The following is a 26,559-nucleotide window of genomic DNA, read 5'->3' on the forward strand; positions in this document are numbered from 1 at the left end:
CTCACGACCCGAGTCAAGAAATTCTCAGCAGGTGTATCACGGTGTGTGTGTATGTATGTGTGTGTGTTTGTGTTTGTGTGTGTGTGGTGTGTATTTTGCAGTGGGTGACAGTATGTGTAAATGTATGTAGGTGTGTGTTAAATTTCTACATGCAAAGAGACTGATTTCTAAATCCTCTGCAGTGCCACGTTAGGCTGAAATGTATTTCTTTATTTTTCATGCTTTTAGTCAAAATGACAACTAGATAGATTTAATAATGTTGTTCCGGTAGAACTGCAGAGGATCTGGCAACCCCAACCATGCATGTAGTACACACATTACAGAACTGGGTCAACGGTATACCTTGTTCCAAATGTGCATCTGTGAGACAGTTACCATGATAAAATCTCCACAAAGAGCCACTCAAAGGACTGCTAATATCACAGATATTATCTCACATTGCACATGTATAGAGATTTTGCACACAATGGTAAGCGCTGCCCCCTGAAGGTTACAATCATGCCCTTCGGCTGACTGACACTCAGCGAATCAACTTCAGTTGTTAGGTGAATCTAAAGAAAAGAAATGTCTTGTTCATTTTTTTATATAAAAAGTAAAATAAATAAATAAAATTAGATGATCAATCAAGCAAGCACCCAGTCAATCAATCTATCAATCAAGCTATCACTCAACCAACCAACCACTCACTCACACACACGCTAATCAACCGATCAATCAACCGACCAACCAACCAAGCACTCACTCACCCAACCAACCAAGCGCTCGCTCACTCACTCACTCACTCACTCACTCACTCACTCACTCACTCACTCACTCACTCACTCACTCACTCACCAATCAATCAACCGACCAACCAATCAAGCCCTCACTCAAACATAAATCAACCAATTAATCAACTAACCAACCAATCAAGCCCTCACTCAAACATAAATCAACCAATTAATCAACTAACCAACCAATCAAGCCCTCACTCAAACATAAATCAACCAATTAATCAACTAACCAACCAATCAAGCCCTCACTCAAACATAAATCAACCAATTAATCAACTAACCAACCAATCAAGCACTCACTCAAACATAAATCAACCAATTAATCAACTGACCAACCAACCAACCAACCAACCAATCAAGCACTCACCCACTAATCAATCAACTGACCAACCAACCAAGCACTCACTCACTCACTAATCAACTGACCAACCAATCAAGCACTCACTCACTAATCAATCAACTGACCAACCAACCAAGCACTCACTCAAACTCTCACTCACTCATTCAAAAACTCACTCACTCACTCACTCACTCACTCACTCACTCACTCACTCACTCACTCACTCACTCACTCACTCACTCACTCACTCACTCACTCACTCACTCACTCACTCACTCACTCACTCACTCACTCACTCACTCACTCACTCACTCACTCACTCACTCACTCTCACTCACTCACTCACTCACTCACTCACTAATCAACCGATCAATCAATCAACCGACCAACCAAACACTCATCTCTCACTCACTCAACCAATCAAAAACCTAAATACTCACCTTTAGATCTATTTAAATAATCAATTTAATATTTAATTAATAAACATACAAATCATTATTATACGTTATGCATGGTGCATGTTGTATTTAACTAGATGCACATTTAAACTCACTTCCCCCAGTGATAACAATGATCAACTCTAATTATATTAATTATAAATAATTTAATATTTATTGTAAACATACATTTGAGGTGGTATTTGTTGTGCATTTTATTTTATGCTTATTGTACAAAAGAGGCAAAAATGACTATTTCTTCCTTTAATTAAATTTTTTTTAAATGTGATTACATTTTGGGGTAAAATACGATCAGGACATTTCATGAGATTCCCAGTTGGTCAATAAGAGTTTCCAAAATGTGTTTTCGCCAATTAAATTCAGTTATTGTGGTCGTATCAGTCAGCCATCAGCTAATGACACAGGGAGCAGGCCTACCTAGAATGCTATGCGGGTGTACAAGAGTACCAGAGAAGAAAGAGAGAAGAGACAGAAGAAAAAACACTGAAATAGGGGAGGAAAATGCAGAACAGAGAGACAGAAAAGAAGAGGCATTCATAAAGAAGGATGCAATGTGGCATCGTCAGCAAGACAGAGCTGGCAAACACTCCCATCTCTCCACCCCCCGCTTCTGTCCAATCAGACACAGCGAATCAGACAGCGCCTCCAACAGGCAGGGAGGACAAAGCACTGAGAGGAGCAGAGCGGCCTCAGGGGGAGGAGGGGTTACATTAACGCTTTTCTAAGGGAGAACAGAGTCGTCCGGTTTCACTCTAATCTCCTTGTAGCACTGAGAGGAGGGACTGGCTATCAGCACGGATTCATCAGTTTCATTTCAGATCACTAATCAGATTAATTAACAGGTTAATGAAGCATGAGAAAAAGGTGCTCAGAGTTTTCTCAAAGAAAAATAAGAGGGGAAGAAAAAAACAAAACAATCCAAACACAATGCTGGGACAAAAGTCATGCCTTCATATCAAATCAGATGCTGGATGAAGAGAAAACTCCAACCAAATCAAACCCAGTCAGTGCTGAAATGGATGTGTATAGCAAAACAGGGGATATATCTCTGGCACAACTGCTGTCAATCATAAAGTACCTTCATTGATCAGAAAGCCCAAATCTTAAACTCAGGTTATAAAAAATTAAAAAAATCAACACATGGACCTATAGTTTAGTCAACGTTCAACTACCTTCAAGCATATTTAGGAAACTTCATATTCGCAGATGATGGAGGACATGTTTTCATAACTTTTTCTTTAATAGTGACATATAAAACCACTACCACTCAAAAGTTTGGGGTAAAAAAAAAAGTTATACTTTGATTGAAAAAGGATGCATTAAATTGGTCGAAAGTGACAGTAAAGACATTTATAAAGATACAAAAGATTCCTATTTCAAATAAATGCTGTTTTTTTTAATGCTCCATTTATCACAGTTTCCACGAAAATATGACATTAAAGTTTCCAACATTAATATTAATGAGAAATGTTCCACACCAAACATTTGAATGGTAGTGTACCTGTAAATAAAACCACTGATAAAGTGCTATCTGAGCTATTTTAACTAGATGTATAAAGATGCATTTTCACAGCAAGTATAATACACAGATGTAATATTTTGATTTAAGCAACATTAATAAAATTTACATTTTACAAGTGATGATTTCAGGTTAAACCCAGCCAATCTACTAAAGATTTTTTCACATTTTGAATTTGGCCCAAATTAGAAGTAAAGAGAAAGAAAAGTGAATTCTAAACTGAAAGTGGATGTGAAACTTTGAAATTAATACCAATGGGGTGGGGGTGGGGTATTATTATAATGATTGGTATTAATAAACCGATTAATACTAATCATTTTTTTTAGAGTAGTAGAATCTGGGCTCTTCTGTCAAAATGAGTTTGAAGGTTTATGAATTGATTCAACAGTAAAGAAACATCTATCAGCATTTATTGAACTATGGGCAACATTGATAAGACTGATCATCTGATTGCCAAAACAGTTTATCAATATATACTGATTGTGAAGCCAGAATGTATCACCCTGAGAGCTATACAAGGTCATTCATGCCTATGTGTGCGGGTGGAGGGTTAAAGCAACTCCATTTTTGTTAGTGTGGGAGGGTTATGGGGGTGCAGGCAGGCAGATTGAGAGAGAGAGATTACTTACGTTAACCTCTGTGATGGCTATATCAACAACACTACCCACTACAATAAGGGCATCAAACGTGTTCCATGCATCAACAAAATAATGCTGGACGGAAAAAAAATGAAAAAGAAAAGGAGAGAGGAGAAAATAAGGAAGAAAACAGTTACACATGAACATTTAACTCACAGAAGACATGAGGAAAAAAAATCATAAAATCAAATGACGGGTGTGAAGAAATCAAAACGAAATCAGAGAATCCCATGATGACCTGGGACCTGTCATGCTCCACAACAGCAGTCAAACATCCATCAAAACCACCCTGAAAATAATGGCTGGGACTCCTGGGTTAGTTCAGGTGTGACTGTTAGTTACAGCAAAATACATCATGGCCTGGAGGATGATTATAAACGGTCGCTCTCTCTCTTTCACTGGCCTACTGAAACAACGCTCCTGTTCGAACCATTCGTTTTCTTGCGCGGGTGCCCTAAATAAACCTCTCACCACCAGAGGGCGACCTGCCACAGCAGCCATCTTGCCATTGGAACAGGAAATGAAGAGTTGGAGACAGCAGGAGCAGAGAATGGCAGGAAGCACAGGGGAATGAAAGACAGCAGAGATGGACAGGAGAGCAAAAGAGAGAAAAGGTGGGAAAAGAGAGAGAGAGAGAGAGAGAGAGAGAGAGAGAGAGAGAGAGAGAGAGAGAGAGAGAGAGAGAGAGAGAGAGAGAGAGGTGGCGATGTACTTACGTTGATCTCACTCAGAATGACGTCTATAATGCTGCCAATTACGATGAGGAAGTCAAAAACATTCCAGGGGTCACTAAAGTAACCCTACACAGGACGAGGGGAAGGTGGGGTGAGGGGTGAGAGAGGGCAGTTAGAGAGGCAGAATTGACCATAACTAGCGCTGCCCGTACCCATGATGCATGAGCACAGTCAACATCCCAAATGCCCGTTAGCCATTCCCATTCAGCACAACAAAATCAGCTCATCTAGACTTTCAGGAAATTACTGATTAAATATATCCATTTCCACAGGAAAATGCTCTTTGAATTGTGTTGATGCTCTTGTTAACTGGGAAAAGATGGCTTTCAGAGTGCTAGAAGAATTCTGAGAGCACGTCTGCTGCTTCCTGTGAGTAATTCTGAGCGGATGGCATCTCTACTGACACCATCTTTACAATATCTGATTTGTGCTTAATAGAGCAGGAAAACCTTTAATGGACTGGAAATGGCTGCCAAGTTATGCAAGAAATAAAACTCTTTAAACACTAACTGATGGAATTACTGGCTGTCTATGTCTTAAAGCGGGCGATGTAACTCAATTCTGAAGAAGAGCATGAGAGAGACTATCATTTTACGTTACATTTATCTCAGTCCTCATCTGGGACAAAGCTAGGGATTGTAGTAAAAGCCATATAGTGTAAATAAGTGAAATGTGACATTTCTGATGATAAGCAGAGTGTTATCTACTGTAAACTGCATTTTTGATAATAAAAAAAAACAAAACAAAACAAAAAAACAAAGGAAAAAAACATAAGCAAATGAACAGAAAACATCTAGCCTGGAGGACAGCTGCAAAAATTGGTTAATAAACAGCACACAGCAAAATAACACAAAAACTCTGATAATAAAGTACTATACACAATGCATGCTGGGACATCTGTATTAAGAATAGTTCTTAGTCTTATTATCTCAAATCTGGCATTTAAAAAAAAAAGTAAATAAGATTGAATAAGATTTTAAGTATTTCATGGACACAAAAGCCTAGATTCACCAGTTAATTGAAACTTTTTGGCTCTGCTAATATAATACATAAAAACATGCAGGGTGTGTGTGAGGGCGTACCCTAGGTTTGAAGGCGATGAGTTTGAGGATCATTTCCACAGTGAAGAGGCCGGTGAACAACATATTAAGGATATTCATGGCTTTGTTGAAGGACTGAGATTGACCATGATGCTGCAAACAAAACAATTAATCAAAAAGGGTTTTAAAAAAGTATTTGTCTGTATGCATTAGTTTCTGAGCTTACTAACCTGCATGGCCAGGCAGATGGTGTTGAGAAGAATGAGGGTGAACATCAGGTACTCAAAGTAGGTGGAGTTCACCACGTACCAAACCTTGTACTGATACGGGTTCTTGGGGATGTACCTACGCAGGGGGCGAGCCTTCAGGGCATATTCCACACACTGACGCTGTACACACACAGAAGCACATGGACATATAATCACAGTTACACTTTAAAACACTCTCTGTATTTCTGATGAAATACTATACATTTAACCATGATTTATTGTCATCAGTCTACCTGGTTCTTGTCCAGCTCACAGTTTTTGTACTCTTGTTCTCCCTGCTCCTGAAATGTCACAATGACGAAACCTACAAATATGTTCATCATGAAGAAGGCGATGATGATGATGTAGATGATGAAGAATATAGAGATGACCACACGGTAGTTGTAGATCGGCCCAACATCCTCAGCATGGGAGTCAATGGCTCTGTAGAGGAGCCTGAAGGAGGACAGAGAAGCATTTATTTATTTCTGTTTACTGGCCGTTTACTTGAATAATTATATGAAAATACATTTTAAATATATTAAAATAGAAACCACTTATTTTAAATTGTAATATTTCACAAAATTAAAATGTTTAAGTAGTATCATACCCTGGCCAACCCTCAAAAGTAGAGACAGCAAAAAGAGCCATCATGCCCTGCAGGACATCATCAAAGTTGAAGTCACTATTCTCCCATGAACGCGGAGCTTTCTCTGGCTTCACAACATTCCCATCCTTGTACAATATGTATGACCCCCTATAACACACACACACACACACACACACACACAGTGCACACATATACATATGAATTAGGTGCTGTTTTTTTTGTTTTGTTTAGTTTTTTATTATAAATGTTCCACTTTGTATCGAAAGACAGAGGAACGTTACCTGCACTCAGCCTGTGTTTGTTTAGAGGTGTCTGTGCAGTAGAAGAATTTGCCCTAGAAAACAAACACATGGACTGATGTGCCAACAACACATACAACGCAACAACTGGGTTCCAGAATTAAAAACCCCATTCATTTTCTCTTTAGAGAAATATGTTTTTAGCAACAATGTATAATGTGACATCAGAACCTACCTTGAAGAGTTGAACACCAATACAGGCAAACATGAACTGCAGCAAAGAGGTGACGATGACGATATTCCCAATGGTGCGGATGGCTACAAACACACACTGGACCACATGCTGTTGATGCAAAACAAAGTTCTCAATTAAAATACATGTTCATGACATCTATCACAATACATGAAAAGCAAGAGTCATCTGAAGAGTTTTTGTGCAAATGTTCTGTGAACAGAAGAGAGAGAGAGACTCACTTTGAGGCCCTTGGCTCTGTTGATTGCTCTCAGGGGCCTCAATACCCTCAGCACTCTGAGAATCTTCACTACATTAATGGCACTTGACCTGTGAATCACATCACACAGGTCAGAACAACCAATCAGGCTAATTACAGATCATGTGACCTACACACGACACATATACAGAGATGCAGATGCCCACAGACAGAGGGGGCAAGAAACACATTGTCCCATTCAGCTCCATAATAATCTCAATTACCCTGGATATGACAATTTGACATAAAATTTGAATTTATTTTAAATGTATTTAAATATATACATCCTCTCGCATAGAGAGGAGATAAAAATATGTAAAGAGAGAGAGAGAAAATGAGCAACGGTCTCATTTACAGTCGGGATTCAGTCTTTAATTAAAATGTCATTGCAGACCTCCTACCATAGGATGCTAATTATTTAGTGCCAACAATTCGGAACAGACTGCTGTCTGCTGTCTTTATTGGCCCCGTGTTATTTTAAAATTACTTGTATGCTATTATAGAAAATATTAATATTTTTCAATAGCTTTCATGTTTATATTTTCAATTTGAATTCATTTTAGTTTAACTTATTTTTATTTCAGTTCTCAGAGAAGAACTTTTGGAGGACGTAAACTTTTATAATTGTATTAGTTGACAAAGCAAAATTGATAATTTCCATTAGAATTTTTGACCGCAAGGTTACGTTATTACGACAAAATAATAAATGGCAGATATGGGAAAATTGGGAATCATTCGATTCGACATGTTGCACCAAATCTAAACAGACTAGTTTTGTGATTTTTTTGCCAAACCGTTCAGAAGTTATAAGCAAAAAAAGCACATTTTTATATATTCGGACCACTAGGTGGCACTGTGCCAAAACCCTGGTACCCACAGTGCTAGTACCTCTCAGATCATGGCTGTCCAAGCCATGTACATACCAAGGCTGACTCTGATAAATCGCCCCCTAAACCCTTTAGCACTATTCCCTACATTAGTCAAATAATACAGTACATCGAGTGTACTCGTTATTGCGATGAAGTGTGGGATAGAGAGAGCACTCAAATATGTCCACTAAGGTTTTGGACACCACTATAAATGGATGTCCTATTTGAGTATATCGGGGGCCAATTTCAGATTCAGCCCAAGTTTGGTCTTAATATGCGAAAGTTTTACATAGATATAGTTTCACGTCCATTTTGATATACACTTCATCAAATTCGTTCGTACATTATTCGAGAGCGCTTCGACTAATCAATTATTTTGTCACCATGGTCTGAAGGTGAACCGGTTCTATGAAAATTTATTCTATGATTCTAATTTATCCTGTGGTTCTATGATTATTCATATTTTATTTTATCTAAGCTTGATTTCAATTTCTGAAAACTTGATTTTTATTAGTATAAAAAATTGAAGAAATTTTGAATAGTTTCAGTTTTAGTTAAAAATAACAACACTGGATTGGCTTGACATGAACTGAATAGCATTTGATTGGACGTTGGTATTAAAAAGGGTTGCACTGGATAGGTTATTTGTGACATGAGAAGCAGTAGTATTGGTTAGTTTGTCAGTTCGTTTGGAGAAAGGTACTTACTGAATTCCAGAGGAGATCAGAGAGACACTGACCACCACCAGATCCAAAATATTAAAATAATTTCGACAAAATGAACCCTTATGTAGGAATGCTCCATATGCTGTCATCTGAGAGGAAGAGCAGACAAATGGAGAGACATTGAGGAATTAGATGAGTATGAAATTAACTCATGAGAAGGTTATAGAAGGAAAGATATTATTTGCATGAAATGAACTTTTTTTTTGTTGACAAATTTACCTTTAAATGTAAATTTACCTTTAATATGATCTCTATGGTGAAGATTCCTGTAAACACATAATCTGCATAGCCTAGAATCTAGCATAGAAAAAGATACACACACATCAAAGCCTCATAACAGCAGCTCTTCAAATGTGATGTATATGTCAGTGTGTGTTTGTGTGTACCTTATTCCTGACTGAGTCATTCATCACTGGGTCCTCTGCTGCCAGTGAAATACTGCTCAGCAGTATAAAGAACAGGATTAAATTGGTGAAGACGTTGTGGTTTACAATCTTATGACACAAAACCCTGAACCTACAGAAGAGAGAGAGGAAAAATGGGTTTGAGAGACAATTGGGTGTGGAATACATACCGAGTAACATAACCCACTGAAAATCAAGGTATATAGTTGTGTATATGTGCATTTCATACTTGTTACTGGGGCTGAAAATAAAGAAAGCTCTGGCTTCTGGCATGGGGATGGCTTTCTCCTTCAGCTGAATGTCGGAGAGTGGACGTGGACGAGGACCTACTGGCATCTCTGGCTCTTCCTCATCCTCCTCTCCTGCTAAAAAAACAAAAAAGAGAATTTTTGACAAAACCCCTCCGCCAAAAAAGTCTACTAACGGCATCAGACACATCCCTCTACAGTTCCACAGATGTCTGCATCACTGTAGATGGTCCATGTCATCTAGTGAAGGTGACATGGGCCGGGAAATGAGTTGAACTTGGGGGAAATCAACAGTTAAGAGAAGGCGATCTTTTCTCAACTGAAAAACAATTCACAGTGCTCCCAGAGCTGAATAAAACAGGCCTGGACTCTTCTGTGGAATTACTTCTGACAGTTTCCTCAGTTTATATATATATATATATATATATATATATATATATATATATATATATATAAACACTTCCTTTTAACACACCTGAGAAATCGTTAACACTTCCTTTTAACACACCTGGGAAATCGTTCACAGGATATGGATTCTTCTCCTCGTTCTCCTCCCCTGTGTACTCATCTATGTTGATCTAAAACCAAAGAAAGAAACAATACAAAATATGATATTATATAATATGAATTATTATAAAATGAATATTATTGATACTATTAATAATATTATATAATTATTATTAATTGATATAAATACTTTTACCCAACAAATAACTGTAAAAGGAATGAATAAATAAAAATAAAAATAAATATTTAGAAGAATGAACAACTACAAAGTCCCTGTGAAACTATAAATCGCTGCACATTTGTGTGTGTTTTGTATGTAATTTTTTAATAAACAATTTAAACATTTGTGTCATTTATCATTGTTGTTACCACCATTTTAAACACAAGTCACTCTAAGCTGTGCGCACAATAAATATTTGTCATTAGAGATAATATAATAATAATATTATAATTAAAATATTATAATTATATCTTAAATTATTACTACGTAATTCTAATATTTCTTAGCCCAAATTACCGGAAAATGTGAATAAATCCCCAAAAACTTAATTAGACACAATTAACTACAATTAGAATTATCTTAAAAATAGATTAATTGCTTCAAAAAAATCCCAGTGCATCTAAATGTAAATCCCTACAAAATTGTGTGTGCCTAATATTTAAAGCTTAATATTCAGAAACAAATATAAATGCAGTATGGTGCTTTCAAAATGTGCAAAATCAAAATGTATTAACTATCAGTTAATAAAACAATAATTTGAACATGAATGTTTTTGTAGACACTTTGCCACACTAGGTTGCGTGCTATATTCCTATTATTGCTTTACTCTCTGTTTCTATGTGGCCTCTTGCTAGTGACCTTGGTGGCAGTTGGTGTCTCTCCATCGGAAGTGATGGATTTTAGTTCAATCTTTTCCTCTTTCTTTTCATTCTCCAGAGGTGGTTTCTCAGAGTTCTGGCGCTTCTCAGGACTAGCCGTTCTGTAAGACAGAAATCACGTCATAAATGTGTGCAGCTTTACCGTCCCACTAAGCACCTGTATTTACAGCTCTTCAGAGAGGCAAACACACTTCTTTAAAATTATCCTTAATTTCCGCAATGTTAAACTAATGAAGTCATAACCGATACAGCCTTAATGATCTCATTAGGCGGGAGACAGGAAATCCTCACAGGAAAGTTTTATAGGCCCTCAGACCATCTCAAAGCATTACACTCATGTGAACTGTGAGTCAATGAACCTGGCCAGTTTCTTCCTCTCTTTCTCCTCCTCTTCCTCTTTCTGTGCTGATGTCAGACTCTCGGCGTCTGCCAGGTTGTCTACGGCAATGGCCAAGAAGACATTCAGGAGGATGTCTGTTTAGAGTTCAGAAACGTCCAGGATTTTATTGTTATCAATTTTATAATATTAGAAACATCATGTGGTGTTAAACAAGTTAATATTTAGGATACAGTTTCCACAGATGAAGAGGATGATGAAATAAATGCAGACGAGCATGCCAGGAAAGGAGGGCCCTCCATACGCCATGATGCCATCATACATCACAGAGTTCCAGTCCTCTCCGGTTAAAATCTACAAATCACAATAAATTCATTTTCATGTTTGAAGACACATGGAGAGTGTGTGCTGTGATTCAGACTGTGGCAGAACCTGAAAGACGGTGAGGAGAGACTGGGGGAAATTATCAAAAGTGCTGCGGCGCGTCTCATCGAAGTTGAACTTGCCACCAAAGAGTTGCATTCCGAGCAGACTGAAGATGATGATGAACAGGAAGAGCAGCAGAAGCAGGGATGCAATCGAACGCACTGAATTCAGCAGAGAGGCCACCAGATTACTGAGAGAGTTCCAGTACCTGAGAATAGACCGTAAAATTAATACAAAGTCACATACAACAACTAAAACACACACACACACACACACATCAAGAACACATACCTGGTGATTTTAAAGATGCGGAGCAGACGTACGCAGCGCAGCACAGAGATGCCGAGGGGTGACATTATCTTTGTCTCCACCAGGATGGTCTCAAGAATCCCACCGCACACCACAAAACTGTCGAAGCGGTTAAAAAGAGAGACAAAATAGGCCTGTAGGCCCAGGCTGTACATCTTCAGCAGCATCTCACCGGTAAAAAGAGCAAGCAACACCTTGTTGGCGATATCTGTAGGCACATAAACAAACACATCCATTCACATTATTCACAATTTCAAAAGTTTTTAGTTTTTTAATGAAATTAATACGTTTATTCAGCAAGGACACATTACATTGATCAAAAATGACAAAGACATTTATAATATTAAAAAAATATTTATAAATCAAACAATGTTCTTTGGGGGAAAAAAATCTTGAAACAGTAGTGTACAATAAGAGGTTATAAAAAAAACATATAGTGTAACATTTTACAGTGTTGTTTACTGAAATATTAACAGAGCAGCCTTGGTCGGCCAAGTATTTTTCATTTTGTCTATAGACAAATATTGACAGACCAAACCAAAGACATTTTGACAGGATTTTATGAGACTGAATGGTTATTGCTCAGATCCAAGAGACTGTATAGCAGGGATGGGACTCTTGGACTTGAGGACCGCTTTCAGAGTTAGCTCCAACCCAAATGAACGTGAACCCACACCTGAACGAGCAAATCAAGGTCAAGAAAGCTACAGGTAAGTGATTTTTTTTCAGGGTTGGAGCTAAACACTGCAGGACAGTAGCCCTTAAGCCCCCCAAATTTGCCCATCCCAGCTGTAGAGTCATTTGAAGCATGTGAGACATATAGCATTGCCAAAGGAAATTTAATTAATTACAGTTCTGTCAGTACCACTATCTTCAATGATGATTGACAATTAACATATAGTTTGGATTGGCCGTATGGTTCTGTTCTGGGCAAGAGAGCCGGGAGAGCAGCAATAACCCCCTTAGGGTAAACAGAACAGAACCAACATAATGTATTGGAGATATCGCTAATGTCAATATTTAATGTACAACATAATGTGGGAATTTATTCTGATTCAAGGGGAATCAGAATACCAAATCCTGAATGGACGAGAGGAGCTGGGGATGGAGGAGTTTATGTATACTGTGATTGACATCATATTCCTATTGGTAGACGTAGATTAGATGACAGTCAGCTGATGCGAGCTTGACTGACGTGACCTGCCAGAACTAACGCCACGCATGATTACAGTTTATCAAACATACATTTAAAATATTTGATAGCTCAAAGTTGCATTGTTTTATATTTCAATAGTATTTTAGTGATGTATTTTTAAATATATACAGAATTGTAATTTTGAGTACCTTGAACATTGGTAAGCCAGTCTGGCTGCTGGTGGTGCTCTGAGGCAATGGTAAGTGTGTTCAAAAATACCAGGAAAATCACCAGCCAGTAGAACACATTTGACTTCACTGCTGCGCGGCACTTGCGCCGGCATAACCGATTCCACCGGCGTGAATACCGACTGCGAAAACAAAGACAGAGAGAAAATTATAATATAACAAATTCAGAATTCAACGTATGTGCAACCTGATTCTTCGACTCAGCATTCTTACCATCTGTGATAAATATCCTTTCAGTATTCACTAAATGCACTTTCTGTAAACATAACTATGTGTGTTACTAACTGGCAGTGATTGGAAATTCTGCTGCTCTGAATTCTTTTGGCAAACAAAGCTGAATAATTCTGAACTGTTAATGGATACAGCAACTGATTAGAGGGCAACCGTGATGATCAAAACACAACATTGGCATCAAAACACAACACACAAACACACATATACATACATTTTATATATATATATATATATATATATATATATATATATATATATATATATATATATATATATATATATATATATATATATATATATATATATATATATATATATATATATATATATATATATATATATATATGAAGAGCGACAAGGAAGGCAGCCTCGCTTTCAGACGGTATGTAATGTACTAACCTGAATTTGGATTTGGAGATCCTATTTCTGGAATGGAAAACAGAATGTATTATACATACAGAACAGACACGACATGAAGGACAGTGTTTCCACAGAGATGGCAGAACTGTTGGGGCAGTCGGGTGGGTCTGCTCATACATCATCACTATATTACAGCACCCCCATGTGGAAAAAAAGATGATGAGCAGGAGCAACTGTTTGGTGATAGATAGATAGATAGATAGATAGATAGATAGATAGATAGATAGATAGATAGATAGATAGATAGATAGATAGATAGATAGATAGATAGATAGATAGATAGATAGATAGATAGATAGATAGATAGATAGATAGATAGATAGATAGATAGATAGATAGATAGATAGATAGATAGATAGATAGATAGATAGATAGATAGATAGATAGATAGATAGATAGATCTAGATACGGGAATGCAATTTTGTTATGTTTGACTTTGTATTCACATTTGTTGAGTAATTTAACAGTTCTTCTAACTAACTGTTTAATTGTAGGGAACTCTGGGAACAAATGTCCATATCTGTGGGAATGTTTATATATGATAATTGTACATATGGCTGTTGTGTTCCTATATGTGTTTGTGACATAAAACACTGATCACTGACGAGGGCAGATCAGCTGGAAAACAGACAACAGCAACAGATGCACAGAGAAAAAAAACGACACTGAAGATCACGGGAGCGCCAAGAGCCGCCCACTGGGCCATGCTGACCTCGTCTGCCAGTTCACTGCCATTGACTTGGGACTCCATTTAAAACTAGAGCTCAACCTTACAACTGAGATTTCTGTAAATGTCTGAATACTGAAAAAAATATGTCTGAAGAAGATTAAACGCGGGAAAATGTAATATAGGAATTAGAGAAAAGCAGAGGAGATGATCAGGAAGGAGAACAGAAGGAAGAGGAGAAAAGTGGAGGAACGGGATGCTGTGGGGACTTACGCCATACGGGTACAGCAGGTCTCTCCTTCCATGTCTCCAGCTGGAGCATTATCAGTGTTCACTGACTCATTTTCACTGGCCGGCATACTCACTGCATATGAGAGAGAGAGGAGAGAGAGAGAGAGGGAGAGAGAGAGAGAGAGAGAGAGAGAGAGAGAGAGAGAGAGAGAGAGAGAGAGAGAGAGAGAGAGAGAGAGAGAGTGAGTGAGAGAGAGTGAGTGAGAGAGAGGAGTGAGAGAGAGAGAGAGAGAGAGAGAGAGAGAGAGAGAGAGAGAGAGAGAGAGAGAGAGGAGAGAGAGAGAGAGAGAGAGAGAGAGAGAGAGAGAGAGAGAGAGAGAGAGAGAGGAGAGAGAGAGAGAGAGAGAGAGAGAGAGAGAGAGAGAGAGAGAGAGAGAGAGAGAGAGAGAGAGAGAGAGAGAGAGAGAGAGAGAGAGAGAGAGAGAGAGAGAGAGAGAGAGAGAGACAGTGATGAATTACCAGTAAAGACAATACTCATTGCTCATCATAGGCTGGTTGCACACATGCACTCACACAGAAGCAACTGACTTCCAACCTGTAAGGAACCCTTACTTAACACATTTACCCAGGCATATTGACAGCACAGATTAGACCATGGTCCAAAATAAGACGTACTAAATGACAAATGCGAGTAATCACAATGTGTTTTCTTCACTGCGTTTCTGACAAATGTCGCTAATGCTGCAAGTATCGTAAAATAGGTTGTCAGTAATAGGTATATTATATTATATATTAAAAATATTTTTAAAAAATCCACAGTCATATCAACAAAATTATAACAAAACATAATATAAACAGTCTCAACAGTCCTGATGACAGCCAAGCTAACCTTTCGTCCATATCCATGCTCAGATGTGACCTTTAACATTTAAGATATGTTACCATGATTGAGATGAAAGGGCTTGCAAAAAATAAAATACCACACTTCATCCACAAACACATACTTACAACATACTACACTTTTAGCATAGTTTTATGAGTGTTGAACCTATGAACTAGGCTTCAAACAGCAAAGAAAGAAGAAAAAAAAAACAATTTGACAAACTTACCCAAATATGTCATGTAAAAGATTCTGTTGCTAGCCAAATAAATACTAATCTACCAATCAGCATGCAGGCCTACTATTCCATCTCATTAACATGCACGGGGGCGGGGTCAAGCAGGGTCTCTAAATTCCATGCTGCATTCTCATTGACCTTTTTCCCTAATTCTATTTCTCAGATTAAAAACAAAAAACACATTCTCAACCAGAATACACCACCCTTGGAAATGGGATTATGGGATTATGTTTGATCGGATATTCAGAGAGAGGATTACAGATGTCGAACTGTGACATTACATCATTAGCACACTGATGATGTATTTTGAAAATTAACGTATTTAAGATGAAAATGATTGTTACTCTTGTAATTCTTTCTACTTGTTTTATGAAATATATTTCAGATAAAACACATAACATAAACACTAATGCAAATCTAGCGTAGACCGATGGGGAGAAACAACATGAGTCCGAAACGAATATGCCCACAATACTTCGCATCTTATCTCTATGAATGTCTCAAAATGACTGTCAAAAGAGAAAATTACAACCTCAGAGTCAGAACCATCTGAGCCATGGTGTGCACAGCAGAACTGCTTCTGTCTAGGCATCACATGCAGATCACATCAGAACAGGAGCCTGATGTGTTACTGAAATGTAATAAAAATCACCTGATTCTGATTAAAATACCTGGAGAAAAAAAAAAAACTGCAACATGCTAAAAGTCCAGATATTTCAAACAGAAAAAAACTTCTACAACCCCAAAAAAGCAGTTAGTCCAAATTTCAAAACTCTCAGATTCTTCATGCCCATCATCATTCAGAAATCTAAAATCTGGAGAACTGAGCAGGGAGTCCCCCATCACCCTCCGTACCCAGATTGGAGGGTGAGGATGGGTAAGGGGTCAGTAAGTATAAAGGTCTGGGGCACTTGTTGCACTTTTGCCATGCAGACGCAAAAGTAAACCGTGGTTGCTATGGAGACGCACACGCCTTACGAAGCAGAGCCGCTTTTTTCTTCACCGCTCCACGGATGTACTGTAAACGATGAGTCTTCCCTGAAAACAACAGAGCAAGACTCAAACAGTCAAAGACAGACACATTCACAGACACTAAGAGAGAGATGCCACCAGTCCTCTCCATCCTGAACATTAATCATTGAGCACGGCAGTCACACCCAACTCAACAGACTTGACACAAAACACTTAACATAAAACATCACTGCTGATACAAAACATACAAATAATCTGTTGCATTAATGAGGTGCATTTGTATTTTGTGCCACAGTATATCTGAATACATTGTATGTGTATGAAAGTGTTTTCCTATCTGAATACACAATCTCAGACTATGAAATGCCAGAGTTAGAATGCACGCACACGCACGCACACACACACACACACACAAATCCCTGCAGGAACTTATCATTCACATCTATTATTCTTAATATAGATTAATCATAATTACTCAAAACCAACCCTAAAACTGGCATTATTTAGACATCTCGCTTGATGTAGATCACTATCTAGGTCCTCTATAAAACTTTTATCCTTATGAAAATATCCTCACAGGGAGGTTTGGTCTGCTGCTGTTAGCTGCTTTTATCCCTAATAAGGACTGCAAAACCAGTCCACACACATAAAAGAAGAAAAAAATATGTCATGTAGATATTTATAGATTTGAAAGTATTTTCAGATTAAGTATAGATCTGACTCAAATCAAAAAGTCATCTTAACACTTTAACACTTCAATGCCCACTTTTGCTTTTAAAATGAATATATTAAATATGCATGGACAAAGCTCTTGCAAACATCTCAGATTCGAATAAACTAAGGGCAGATCAATTCCCCACCCTGGCACTACCCTGCTTTGTACTTACGATTTCTAGGCTTGTCGTCATCCAGTCCCTCGTCGTCATTCTCAGGATCGATATCCTCCGCCTGCGTGATCCAGTCCAGGTAGCCCTTTAGATCCTCCTCCAGTTGCTGCTTCTCACGGAGCTTCTGGAAATCGCCGCGAGCTTTGGCCTTTTCTCGCTCTTTAGAGAACTCTCTGAAAAGAGGAGAGACTTCCTCTAAATATCCATTCCATAAAATTAACAGACTGTATAAAAAATTTAAGAATTATTTTAAAAGTGTAATTAAATATTAAAAAATATGATTTATGAAAATTACTAAAGTCCCCATAAAATGGTATTCACTAGTTTTGTAACAAGTGTAATGTCACCAAGCCTGCATTTATTTGTTTAAAATTACAGTAAAAACATAAATAATGAGAGATGACACTACAATTTAAAACAACTGTTTTCTATATTTATATATTTTAAAATGAACCCAAAACTACCCCAGTCTTCAGTGTCACATGATCCTTCAGAAATCATTCTAATGTTTATTTAGAGCTGAAGAAACATTTCATATGTTGAAAAAAGTTGTGCTATAAATAACAGCACTTATTTGAAATATACATTTTCAGATTATAAATGTTAACTACATTTCTATTCTAAACATTATAGATGCCTTTTTGATAATAAAAGTAATGCATCCTTGCTGAACAAAGGTATCAATTTCTTTAAAAACATTTTTTTCTGATCCTAAACTTTTGTACGGTAGTGTATTTCTTGCATGAAACAGGAAAAAATCGCTTGCAGTGAGATCATGAAAGTATTTAATCAAATAGGGTCAGTGCTGATTTCATGTTGACTTTTGGGCACATTTTAAAGACGTTTGACTAATTTCATTGCATAGTTGGCAATACAATGCACACATGCAATTCAATATTAAAGAGTGTCATCCATTTTAATAAAAAGAGAAAAACAAAACAAAACATCTCTGACACATTTGTGTTAAAAAGAAAATATACAGGAAGATAAAGCTCTCTCACACACTCTCTCCGACAAAGGATAATAATTAAGTTGGAAAGAAAGAAAAACATATGGAGGGATAATGAATGAGTGTCCCTTACCCGCTTAAAACCCCAAGAACCAAATTAAGAACAAAAAAGGAGCCAATGATGATTAAAGTGACAAAATAAAGCCACGGCCAGGAATTCCCTACAGCATCATTCACCTGGGAATGGAGGGAGGGGTGGAGTATGGGGAGAGAGAGGGATGGATGGATGGAGGAGAGGATGAATGATTGATTAGTATGCGTCTGCTGGACATGGGCAGTGCTACACAAACCCTCTGTGGCTCGCTCAATCCCAGTGCTTTAAGAAAAAAAAAAAATGTTGGATGGTTTCGGTCAGAGCTTGTTGTACTGTCCACAGAAAACACACACACTCAGCACACAATGCTTACCCGCTCAACACACCCAGAACCAGATTTAGAACGAAAAAGGATCCAAAGATGACCAGACTGACAAAATAGACCCACGGAAGCTCATAACCCATGGCATCCTGCATCTGAGACGAGGAAGGGACAGTTAGAAAAAAAGAAAGAAGGAGTGGAGAGAAGAGGAAGACAGTCAGCAGAAACGAGTGCAGTGAACAGCACATGCTTGTCCCTCAGAAACCCAGAACATCAAGTAAACCCATGAAGCATAGAGCATCTTGAAAAGAGAGAAAGACAGACAGAGAGAGACAGAGAGAGAGACAGAGAGGGAGAAACGATCAGCCGAGTCTGTTTGACTGCATTAAAAGATGTCATCAGGAAAACCGTCAATCACTTTAAGTATCTGGGAGAGTGCAGAAGACTGAGATACAGTAAAGATGTGCTGTAGAGATCAGCAGTGATATAATCACACACACAGGGCTCAGCAGGATTTTTTCTCTGCGAGTCGGGCAAGAAGGTCTGATTCTAACTTGCCTTGCAAACATTTTCAATGGCCCCAACATGTTGAATGTTCAATGTTTATTTTTAGAAATGGTTTTATATATTTGTATTACTGATTATATACTAAAAGATCACTAATGATTTACTAAATGTTAGTGCACTAATATATATATTTTTTCTTTATAAAAAGAAATTTGTAACACACTGGAAATTACACAGCTATAATATAACTTTAAAATTTCATAAAAACACTTTTGCTGGAAAATAATGTCATATATGAAGCTAAAAACTGCTGATTGTTTTGTAGTTTTCAACACATTCTTACTGATGTTTAGCAAGTAATTTCTGCAAACTCAAAACATTATCTTCGTGAAAAATGTACAGAATTTTTTATGTAAAACACATTACAAAAAACATAAAAAAGTATGTACAAAATCAATGAATGTAAAATTTGCAGTTGCAATGGCCCGGGACAGTGAGTCATACTTGTTATTGAGCCCTAACCTACACACCACCCACCTGGTCCAAAAAAAGCTCAAAAAACAATAGGAATAAAAAAGCTAAAATAAGAAAAATCGTAACAAATTACAAAGCCTCTACTAAGGGGACATGGAGAAGGACAGAAAACATGAAATGAGATGAAAAATTATTTGTCAATGCTTTTTGTTCTCTCGCAAATGTTTTGCGTTTCCCCGTGAAACTTTGCGTTCGGTTGACACAATTGCTATGCGAGCGAACACAACCTTTCTCGGGGGAACACAAAAGTTTTCCATCACCATGTCCCTTTAGGGCAAGGGTCTCAAAATCGTGGACTCGCAGGAATTACATTTTGGGGATGATATTTAGTGTTAGTGCAGCCCGCGTGTTCTAAAAATAACCTTTATGCTGAGTTGTGGCGTGTGCCGCATTTTCCACGTTTGCTGCCTCACTTCGCGTGTGTGTGTGTGTGTGTGTCTACCACCAGACCACTAGGGAACTCAAATGTTTATAGCAGATCTACATATTTAATCACTCATGCCAAGAATCTAGAATTTCATTCACTGTTCTGTTTGACCTTGCGTTGAATTAGTCTATTATTCTATATAAAATTAAAATCATTTGTTATTTCATTATTAATAGGGCTGTCAATCGATTAAAATATTTAAAGCTGCAGTCCGTAACTTTTTTGGGTTAAAAATTATCCAAAATAAATTTGAGCAAGTACATAACCAGCCAGTGTTCTAAACTATCCGCTTACCGTAGCTTGATTTACAGCAGTAAGCTTGTAATAATATTTTTAATTCCAGTGGTACTGGTGGATTTCCCCTTGAAATTCAAGCATATGTTTGCGTCATCGCGTCACATCTGTACACATAAAGAAGGAGTCCCGGTTAGCAGGCTATCACATGTGAGGATGTTGGAAGTGGAGATAGCCTTTTCTCACACCAATTGATATAATTAAACTTATCAATTTGATGGTGGATCCAAAAAGGTTCGAACGACAGTCACCAGTGACAACTGCAGATTCATCCGTTATTAAAAAGGAAAAGTCTTCAGACTTTGGAGTGAAAAAAAAGAGACTTCACCCGGGCGATGCGACACTGGGAAATATTTCTAACACTACCTCATTAATGTGCTGTGCATGTCTCGCTGTACTGGATCATGTTTGCTCATGTGTACAGTCATTAGGTGTGGTGTGCCGTTACTGGAGCAGACTCACCCAGTACAGGACATCAGTCCAGCCCTCCATCGTGATGCATTGAAACACAGTCAGCATGGCAAATGCAAAGTTATCAAAGTTCGTGATTCCATCATTTGGACCCTCCCATCCCATCATGCACTGCGTTATGTTGGCGGGGGTGCAGTGTCGTCCATGGGCGGAGCTTGGGGCACAGGGGGCTGGCTTCTCTTCAGATATAGGGCCTGAAAGAAAAGAGGAAAAAGCCAGAAACATTATTCAGTTGATCTGGGTAAAAACCAGGAGCCAGTGACTAGAACAAGGGAGGAACAAATGCTAAAGATAAAGTCTTGACCTTTGTGTCCATCTTTGAAGAAAAAACAGGTTCTGTGCATCTTGCCCATGAAGAGTTCGAGGCCGATGATGGCATAAATGATGATGACAAACAGAACGAGCAGAGCGATGTGCAGGAGGGGAACCATGGCTTTAATGATGGAGTTCAGCACAACCTGTAAACCTGCAACCACACAGGACATTAATTTGTAAAAAAAATTATGAGTTTTAAAAGTGATAATTTAAAAAAATGATCATGAAATGTCAGCTGATCATGATCAGGATCCCGTTTTGGGGTAAAACCAGAACAGCTTACAACGGATGGTCAATTACAGTTTAACAGTTATTATAATTAAGTGTTGAAAAAATATTTGACTGCAGAATAAAGCAACTGTTTAAACATAATCAGGAATCCCAGAGAGAGACGCATAATAATGGGTAATGAACACACATTCTGGACAAAATTGGCAATCAAAAAATATTTAAAAAAAAAAAATTCTGTGATGATGATTACGGAATCTACATTTTGTATTAATGTTTCCTTTCAGAACCTCCTACAGAAAGGAAATTTAAATTCATGTTCTCAGCCCTGACTCATGAACGACTTGCTCAGCAATCACCAGATGAGAGAGTGTATTTGTGTGTGTGCGTGTGCATGTGTGTGCGTGTACGCATACTCACTAGGTACTCCAGACACGAGTCTCAGAGGTCTCAACACTCTAAAGGCTCGCAGGGCTTTTACATCAAACCCTGCAGCCTTCCCTCCCATTGAAGTCCCACCATCTCCTTTAGTGGCCTGCTCTAATATTGCACTAAAGAGCCTGAAAGAGAGAGTGAAAGAGGAAGTAACTGACTCGTTATCATTTTAAATTTCTGATTGAAAAAATATTTTAACTAATTCAAGTGATTTGTTGTCATTTAAGTCATTAAATGATAACAGTCTTGACTTCACTCAGGATGCAGCATCATGCAAAATAAAACGGCTTTTTAAAAAATGTACTTTTCATTTATTTTCAAAGTTAAAATAGCTTTGAAATACTATTTGAAGTACTATTTATAAAATGCACCTTAAACCTAATTTAAAAATAAAATAACATATTTTTAGCCTTTATTTCTATTTTGAAAAAAAAAAAAAAAATAGAATAAGATCGAACTTAACTGTTACATTAAGAAATTACATTTAGACAAATTGACTTTTTATTGGGTTTTAATTTTTAATTATTTTAATTTATGCAGGTCTTGTAAATTAATTGTAAGTTCTGATAAAAGTCACTCATTGTCATCCGCGACAGATGGGGCAGGAACAAAGTATATACTAAGGCAAAATCATGGTCACCATATGGTTATATTATATATATATATATATATATATATATATATATATATATATATATATATATATATATATATATATATATATATATATATATATATATATATATATATATATATATATATATATGAGAAAGTTTTGTTTATTTTTATATTTAGACTTTAATAAATCATTGCATCTTTCTACACTCATAATTTGAATTTAAATTCATCCATTTGGATGTTTGATGTTTCAGACATAAAATTTCATGATATTATTGTGTCATGCAATTGTAATTTCTATGGGTGTGCAATTTTTGCAAATACGTGCATAATGCGCAGCTTTTATATTTGCCACTTCAGATGTTGCTAATTTGCAAACAAAGCTAAACACATCAAGCCATGCACTACAGAACACTCATCTTATATGTGTCTCAAGGGATCTATTGGGGTTTACACAGGGAGCTTGTACTCACCCTACCACCACAATGATGAAATCCAACAGGTTCCAGCCATTCCGCAGGTACGCATTAGGGTGACATAGCAGCCCGTATGCAATAACTTTCAGAAACGCTTCCACCGTAAAAATGATCAGAAAGAGATACTCCACCCGTTCCTAGACAGACAAAACAGAGTGAAAGAGGATATTAGTTCTCTAATTGCATCAGCTCTAATATCTTTAAACGTAAAGCCGCTTGAAGCTCTGAACCAACATCAGAAAATGTACTGAGCCATTTGTCTGGATGATATTTTATTACAGATCAGGTCTACCAGAAGAGAACAGATATTGCACGCACAAACACACAGAATGTCGTTGCACCAGAGACTCTGTGTTCGAGTGGATTATAGAGCAGAAACGCTGCGTCTGTAAATGCCAGATGAATTTCAGTCTTTGCTGTCTGTCTCCTAACTTCCCTGTGAGAATCAAAACACAGACATTCTCTGAGGATGTGTCTGCTACAGGACTCTGGGAAAATGGATTTCAGACATGATTTGTTTCAACTTTAATTGATTATTTAATTAAATTGATTTCATATCAATATTTGCTGAAATAAATACCCAAATGAATATGATTTAAAAAAAAATTGCAATAAATGATATAGTTTGTTTATAATAATAATAAAGGAAACTTGAAAAAGACAGAGTTCAACTGTTACACTCAGAATATATTTTTTAGACAGTTTTACATTCAGTGGGAAGCCAATAGGTAAAATTTTCAGCAGTTTCTGGAGACAATTGATAAAAGTCAAAAAAGCTGATACACAGAAGAGAAAGCATTATCTCTTGGAAATTAACATAATGCCATATAGCTGAGAGTTTTATTACAAAAAAATATATTTCCTGGCAATTTCCTTTATGGAAGGGATAGTGGACTGAACATTGTGATAAGCCTTACTTTTAAGGAACGAGTCCATTTAAACCTTGAACGTGTGTAGATGATTTAGAATTTACTGCAGAGCTGCACTCTGAATCAAAACCACGTAAGTCAGATGAGAAAAACATGTAACTTAAATCACAGAAACTAACATACAGACCCAAATGTTTCTTACAATTAAATTGCATTAGTCACTTATTTTTAACACGAAAGTAACAAATTATTAACCAAATGCAGCTAATTAAGAAGTGAGTGTGGTCCAATAAATGTGTCTGTGCAAAAAATCGTTCATAATTTACATTGATAACTGTAATTAACACACACACACACACACACACACACACACACACACACACACACACACACACACACACACACACACACACACACACACACACACACACACACACACAGTATATAATGTTATAATATAATAATGGTATAATGGTCCTTTATACAGATCATTTCAAATAAATAAAAAACAGCACATGTATTTGCAACAATAAAGATACAAATAAAAAAATTGCATTAATAATGACAGATTTTCAATGGGAGCAGAATGGTGTTTAGGTTGTGTGGAATCACTTCTAAAACCCAGCTGTTTTAAAAACAGGGTTAAATGATGCTGTTATCACCTACTTTACTGTAGACTAAACTGAGATCCGGAATCAATCTGAGGCTCTTAAATTAATTAAGCTCAATTACTGACAAGAGCCCTCGGTCATAAGCGCAATCAACACCACAGCAATCCATTACACACACACACACACACACACACACACACACACACACACACACACACACACACACACACACACACACACACACACACACACACACACACACAGAACATCTAACAATTACATTTAAAGAGACAGATGAATCTGTTGTATTAGATTTAATCATGGATTCATTTTGATATTCTGTTCTCTTTATTCCCGCTGTGTTCTACAATGTGATTGGATAAGATGTTTCCATGCAGTCTTATAGAATACAGTCTTGCTTAACTCCACCCGTTTACTCCTGATTCGCTGTGTGTGTGGATGAAGGAGGTCAGAGGTCGTGGGAGCTGCACTGAGACGGTCTAGTCCCCTGAGATCTGCTTGGGTTTATAGAACAAAATAAGGACTCCAGCCACTGAGAGAGAAAGAAATATTCCCATGGCTCGGCCTGTCAACAGTAACTTTTACAAAATACATTAACTGCAGGGACCGTCAATCTGTTCTCAATAGTTAATGGGCCTCCCCAAAATCCAGATTTGGGCCCATGAGCTTTGGGCCGCCATCTCAGATCCATTCAAACTACACAAGTTGCCAGAATCCTCTTCCTTTCCGCACATCAGTAACAAGTACCAGGGCAAAATGGTTGTGAAAAGAAAATGGTGTTGAATACTGCTTGACACGAGATTGTGGTCCACCCATTTTTAAAGGGGCCATGAGTAATCAAATTCGCCTTATTGTTTTAAAATAAAGATTTAATGTACTATAAAAACATACTCTAATGTTCACAACTCAAAACTGCCCAGGACTTCTCAGTCCAAAGAGACCATTTATTGAAGCTAAGCTAAGAAAATCATTTCACTTCCAAATATGACTTTACATATGTGTTTTAAAGGAACATCAGCAGAAATCATGTAAAATTATGACTGTTTTTTTAAACGAATAGCCTATGTGGACCTTGGGGGGGGGGGGGGGGGGAGATAAATTAAAATAATTACATAAATTATGAAAAGATCCCTTTTAAACCAAGCATCACTTACTGTAAGAATCATTAATTCTCATAATATTCTTTCAGTATTCTCTCCATCAGCCCAATCTGCCTTATATGTGCTGAAAACATCTATATCAGTTCATCAGGTGATAATATCATGCCTATCATAATACTCCCATATCTAATCTCTCCTTGTATGGTACATCTGTAAGAACAATGAAGATAAAGAGAGAGAGAGAGAAAGAGAGAGAGAGAGAGAGAGAGAGAGAGAGAGAGAGAGAGAGAGAGAGAGAGAGAGAGAGAGAGAGAGAGAGAGAGAGAGAGAGAGAGAGAGAGAGAGAGAGAGAGATTGTGAGTGTGTGTGTGTGTGTGTTTGTGTGTGTGTGTGTGTGAGCTTATGTGTGTTATGGTGTGCTTTATACTACTTCATAATTATGAGTTTACGCTGCATATCCTTCAGCAAGACTGACTGGCTGCTCTCTAAAAGACGGAGCGAGAGAGACAGAGAAAGCGTGAGTGAGAGAGAGCGATTTGCAGGGCTACTCACTCATGCCCATAATTGCAGCAATAGCACATT

The 26,559-nt window shown here is 37.5% G+C and overlaps 1 protein-coding gene across 6 annotated transcripts in view; it reads right to left on the reverse strand.

The window, feature by feature from the left end:
• The window catches only part of cacna1c (calcium channel, voltage-dependent, L type, alpha 1C subunit), a 155,279-nt gene that overhangs the window by 17,922 nt on the left and 110,798 nt on the right, over nt 1–26,559 (reverse strand). For 2 of the 6 annotated variants that reach the window (XM_067428216.1, XM_067428210.1), the window contains exons 4-31: nt 23,374–23,513; nt 22,268–22,407; nt 21,609–21,770; nt 21,296–21,498; nt 19,123–19,226; nt 17,707–17,879; nt 14,772–14,862; nt 13,811–13,837; nt 13,139–13,299; nt 11,777–12,002; nt 11,492–11,693; nt 11,293–11,413; nt 11,082–11,196; nt 10,703–10,823; nt 9,812–9,914; nt 9,318–9,450; nt 9,071–9,200; nt 8,922–8,981; nt 8,667–8,773; nt 7,074–7,161; nt 6,835–6,942; nt 6,642–6,694; nt 6,361–6,507; nt 6,005–6,206; nt 5,733–5,891; nt 5,545–5,655; nt 4,445–4,528; nt 3,720–3,803 (exon numbers count right to left, since the gene is read on the reverse strand). In XM_067428216.1, coding sequence (XP_067284317.1) covers nt 3,720–3,803; nt 4,445–4,528; nt 5,545–5,655; nt 5,733–5,891; nt 6,005–6,206; nt 6,361–6,507; nt 6,642–6,694; nt 6,835–6,942; nt 7,074–7,161; nt 8,667–8,773; nt 8,922–8,981; nt 9,071–9,200; nt 9,318–9,450; nt 9,812–9,914; nt 10,703–10,823; nt 11,082–11,196; nt 11,293–11,413; nt 11,492–11,693; nt 11,777–12,002; nt 13,139–13,299; nt 13,811–13,837; nt 14,772–14,862; nt 17,707–17,879; nt 19,123–19,226; nt 21,296–21,498; nt 21,609–21,770; nt 22,268–22,407; nt 23,374–23,513 — 3,555 coding nt within the window. Of the gene's footprint in view, nt 1–3,719; nt 3,804–4,444; nt 4,529–5,544; nt 5,656–5,732; nt 5,892–6,004; nt 6,207–6,360; nt 6,508–6,641; nt 6,695–6,834; nt 6,943–7,073; nt 7,162–8,666; nt 8,774–8,921; nt 8,982–9,070; nt 9,201–9,317; nt 9,454–9,811; nt 9,915–10,702; nt 10,824–11,081; nt 11,197–11,292; nt 11,414–11,491; nt 11,694–11,776; nt 12,003–13,138; nt 13,300–13,810; nt 13,838–14,771; nt 14,863–17,706; nt 17,880–19,122; nt 19,227–21,295; nt 21,499–21,608; nt 21,771–22,267; nt 22,408–23,373; nt 23,514–26,559 lie in introns of all 6 variants that reach the window. The other 4 variants (XM_067428215.1, XM_067428211.1, XM_067428213.1 and 1 more) reach the window with 4 other exon arrangements.

This window comes from Pseudorasbora parva, chromosome 20 (assembly GCF_024679245.1).
Source record: "Pseudorasbora parva isolate DD20220531a chromosome 20, ASM2467924v1, whole genome shotgun sequence".
NCBI lineage: Eukaryota > Metazoa > Chordata > Actinopteri > Cypriniformes > Gobionidae > Pseudorasbora > Pseudorasbora parva.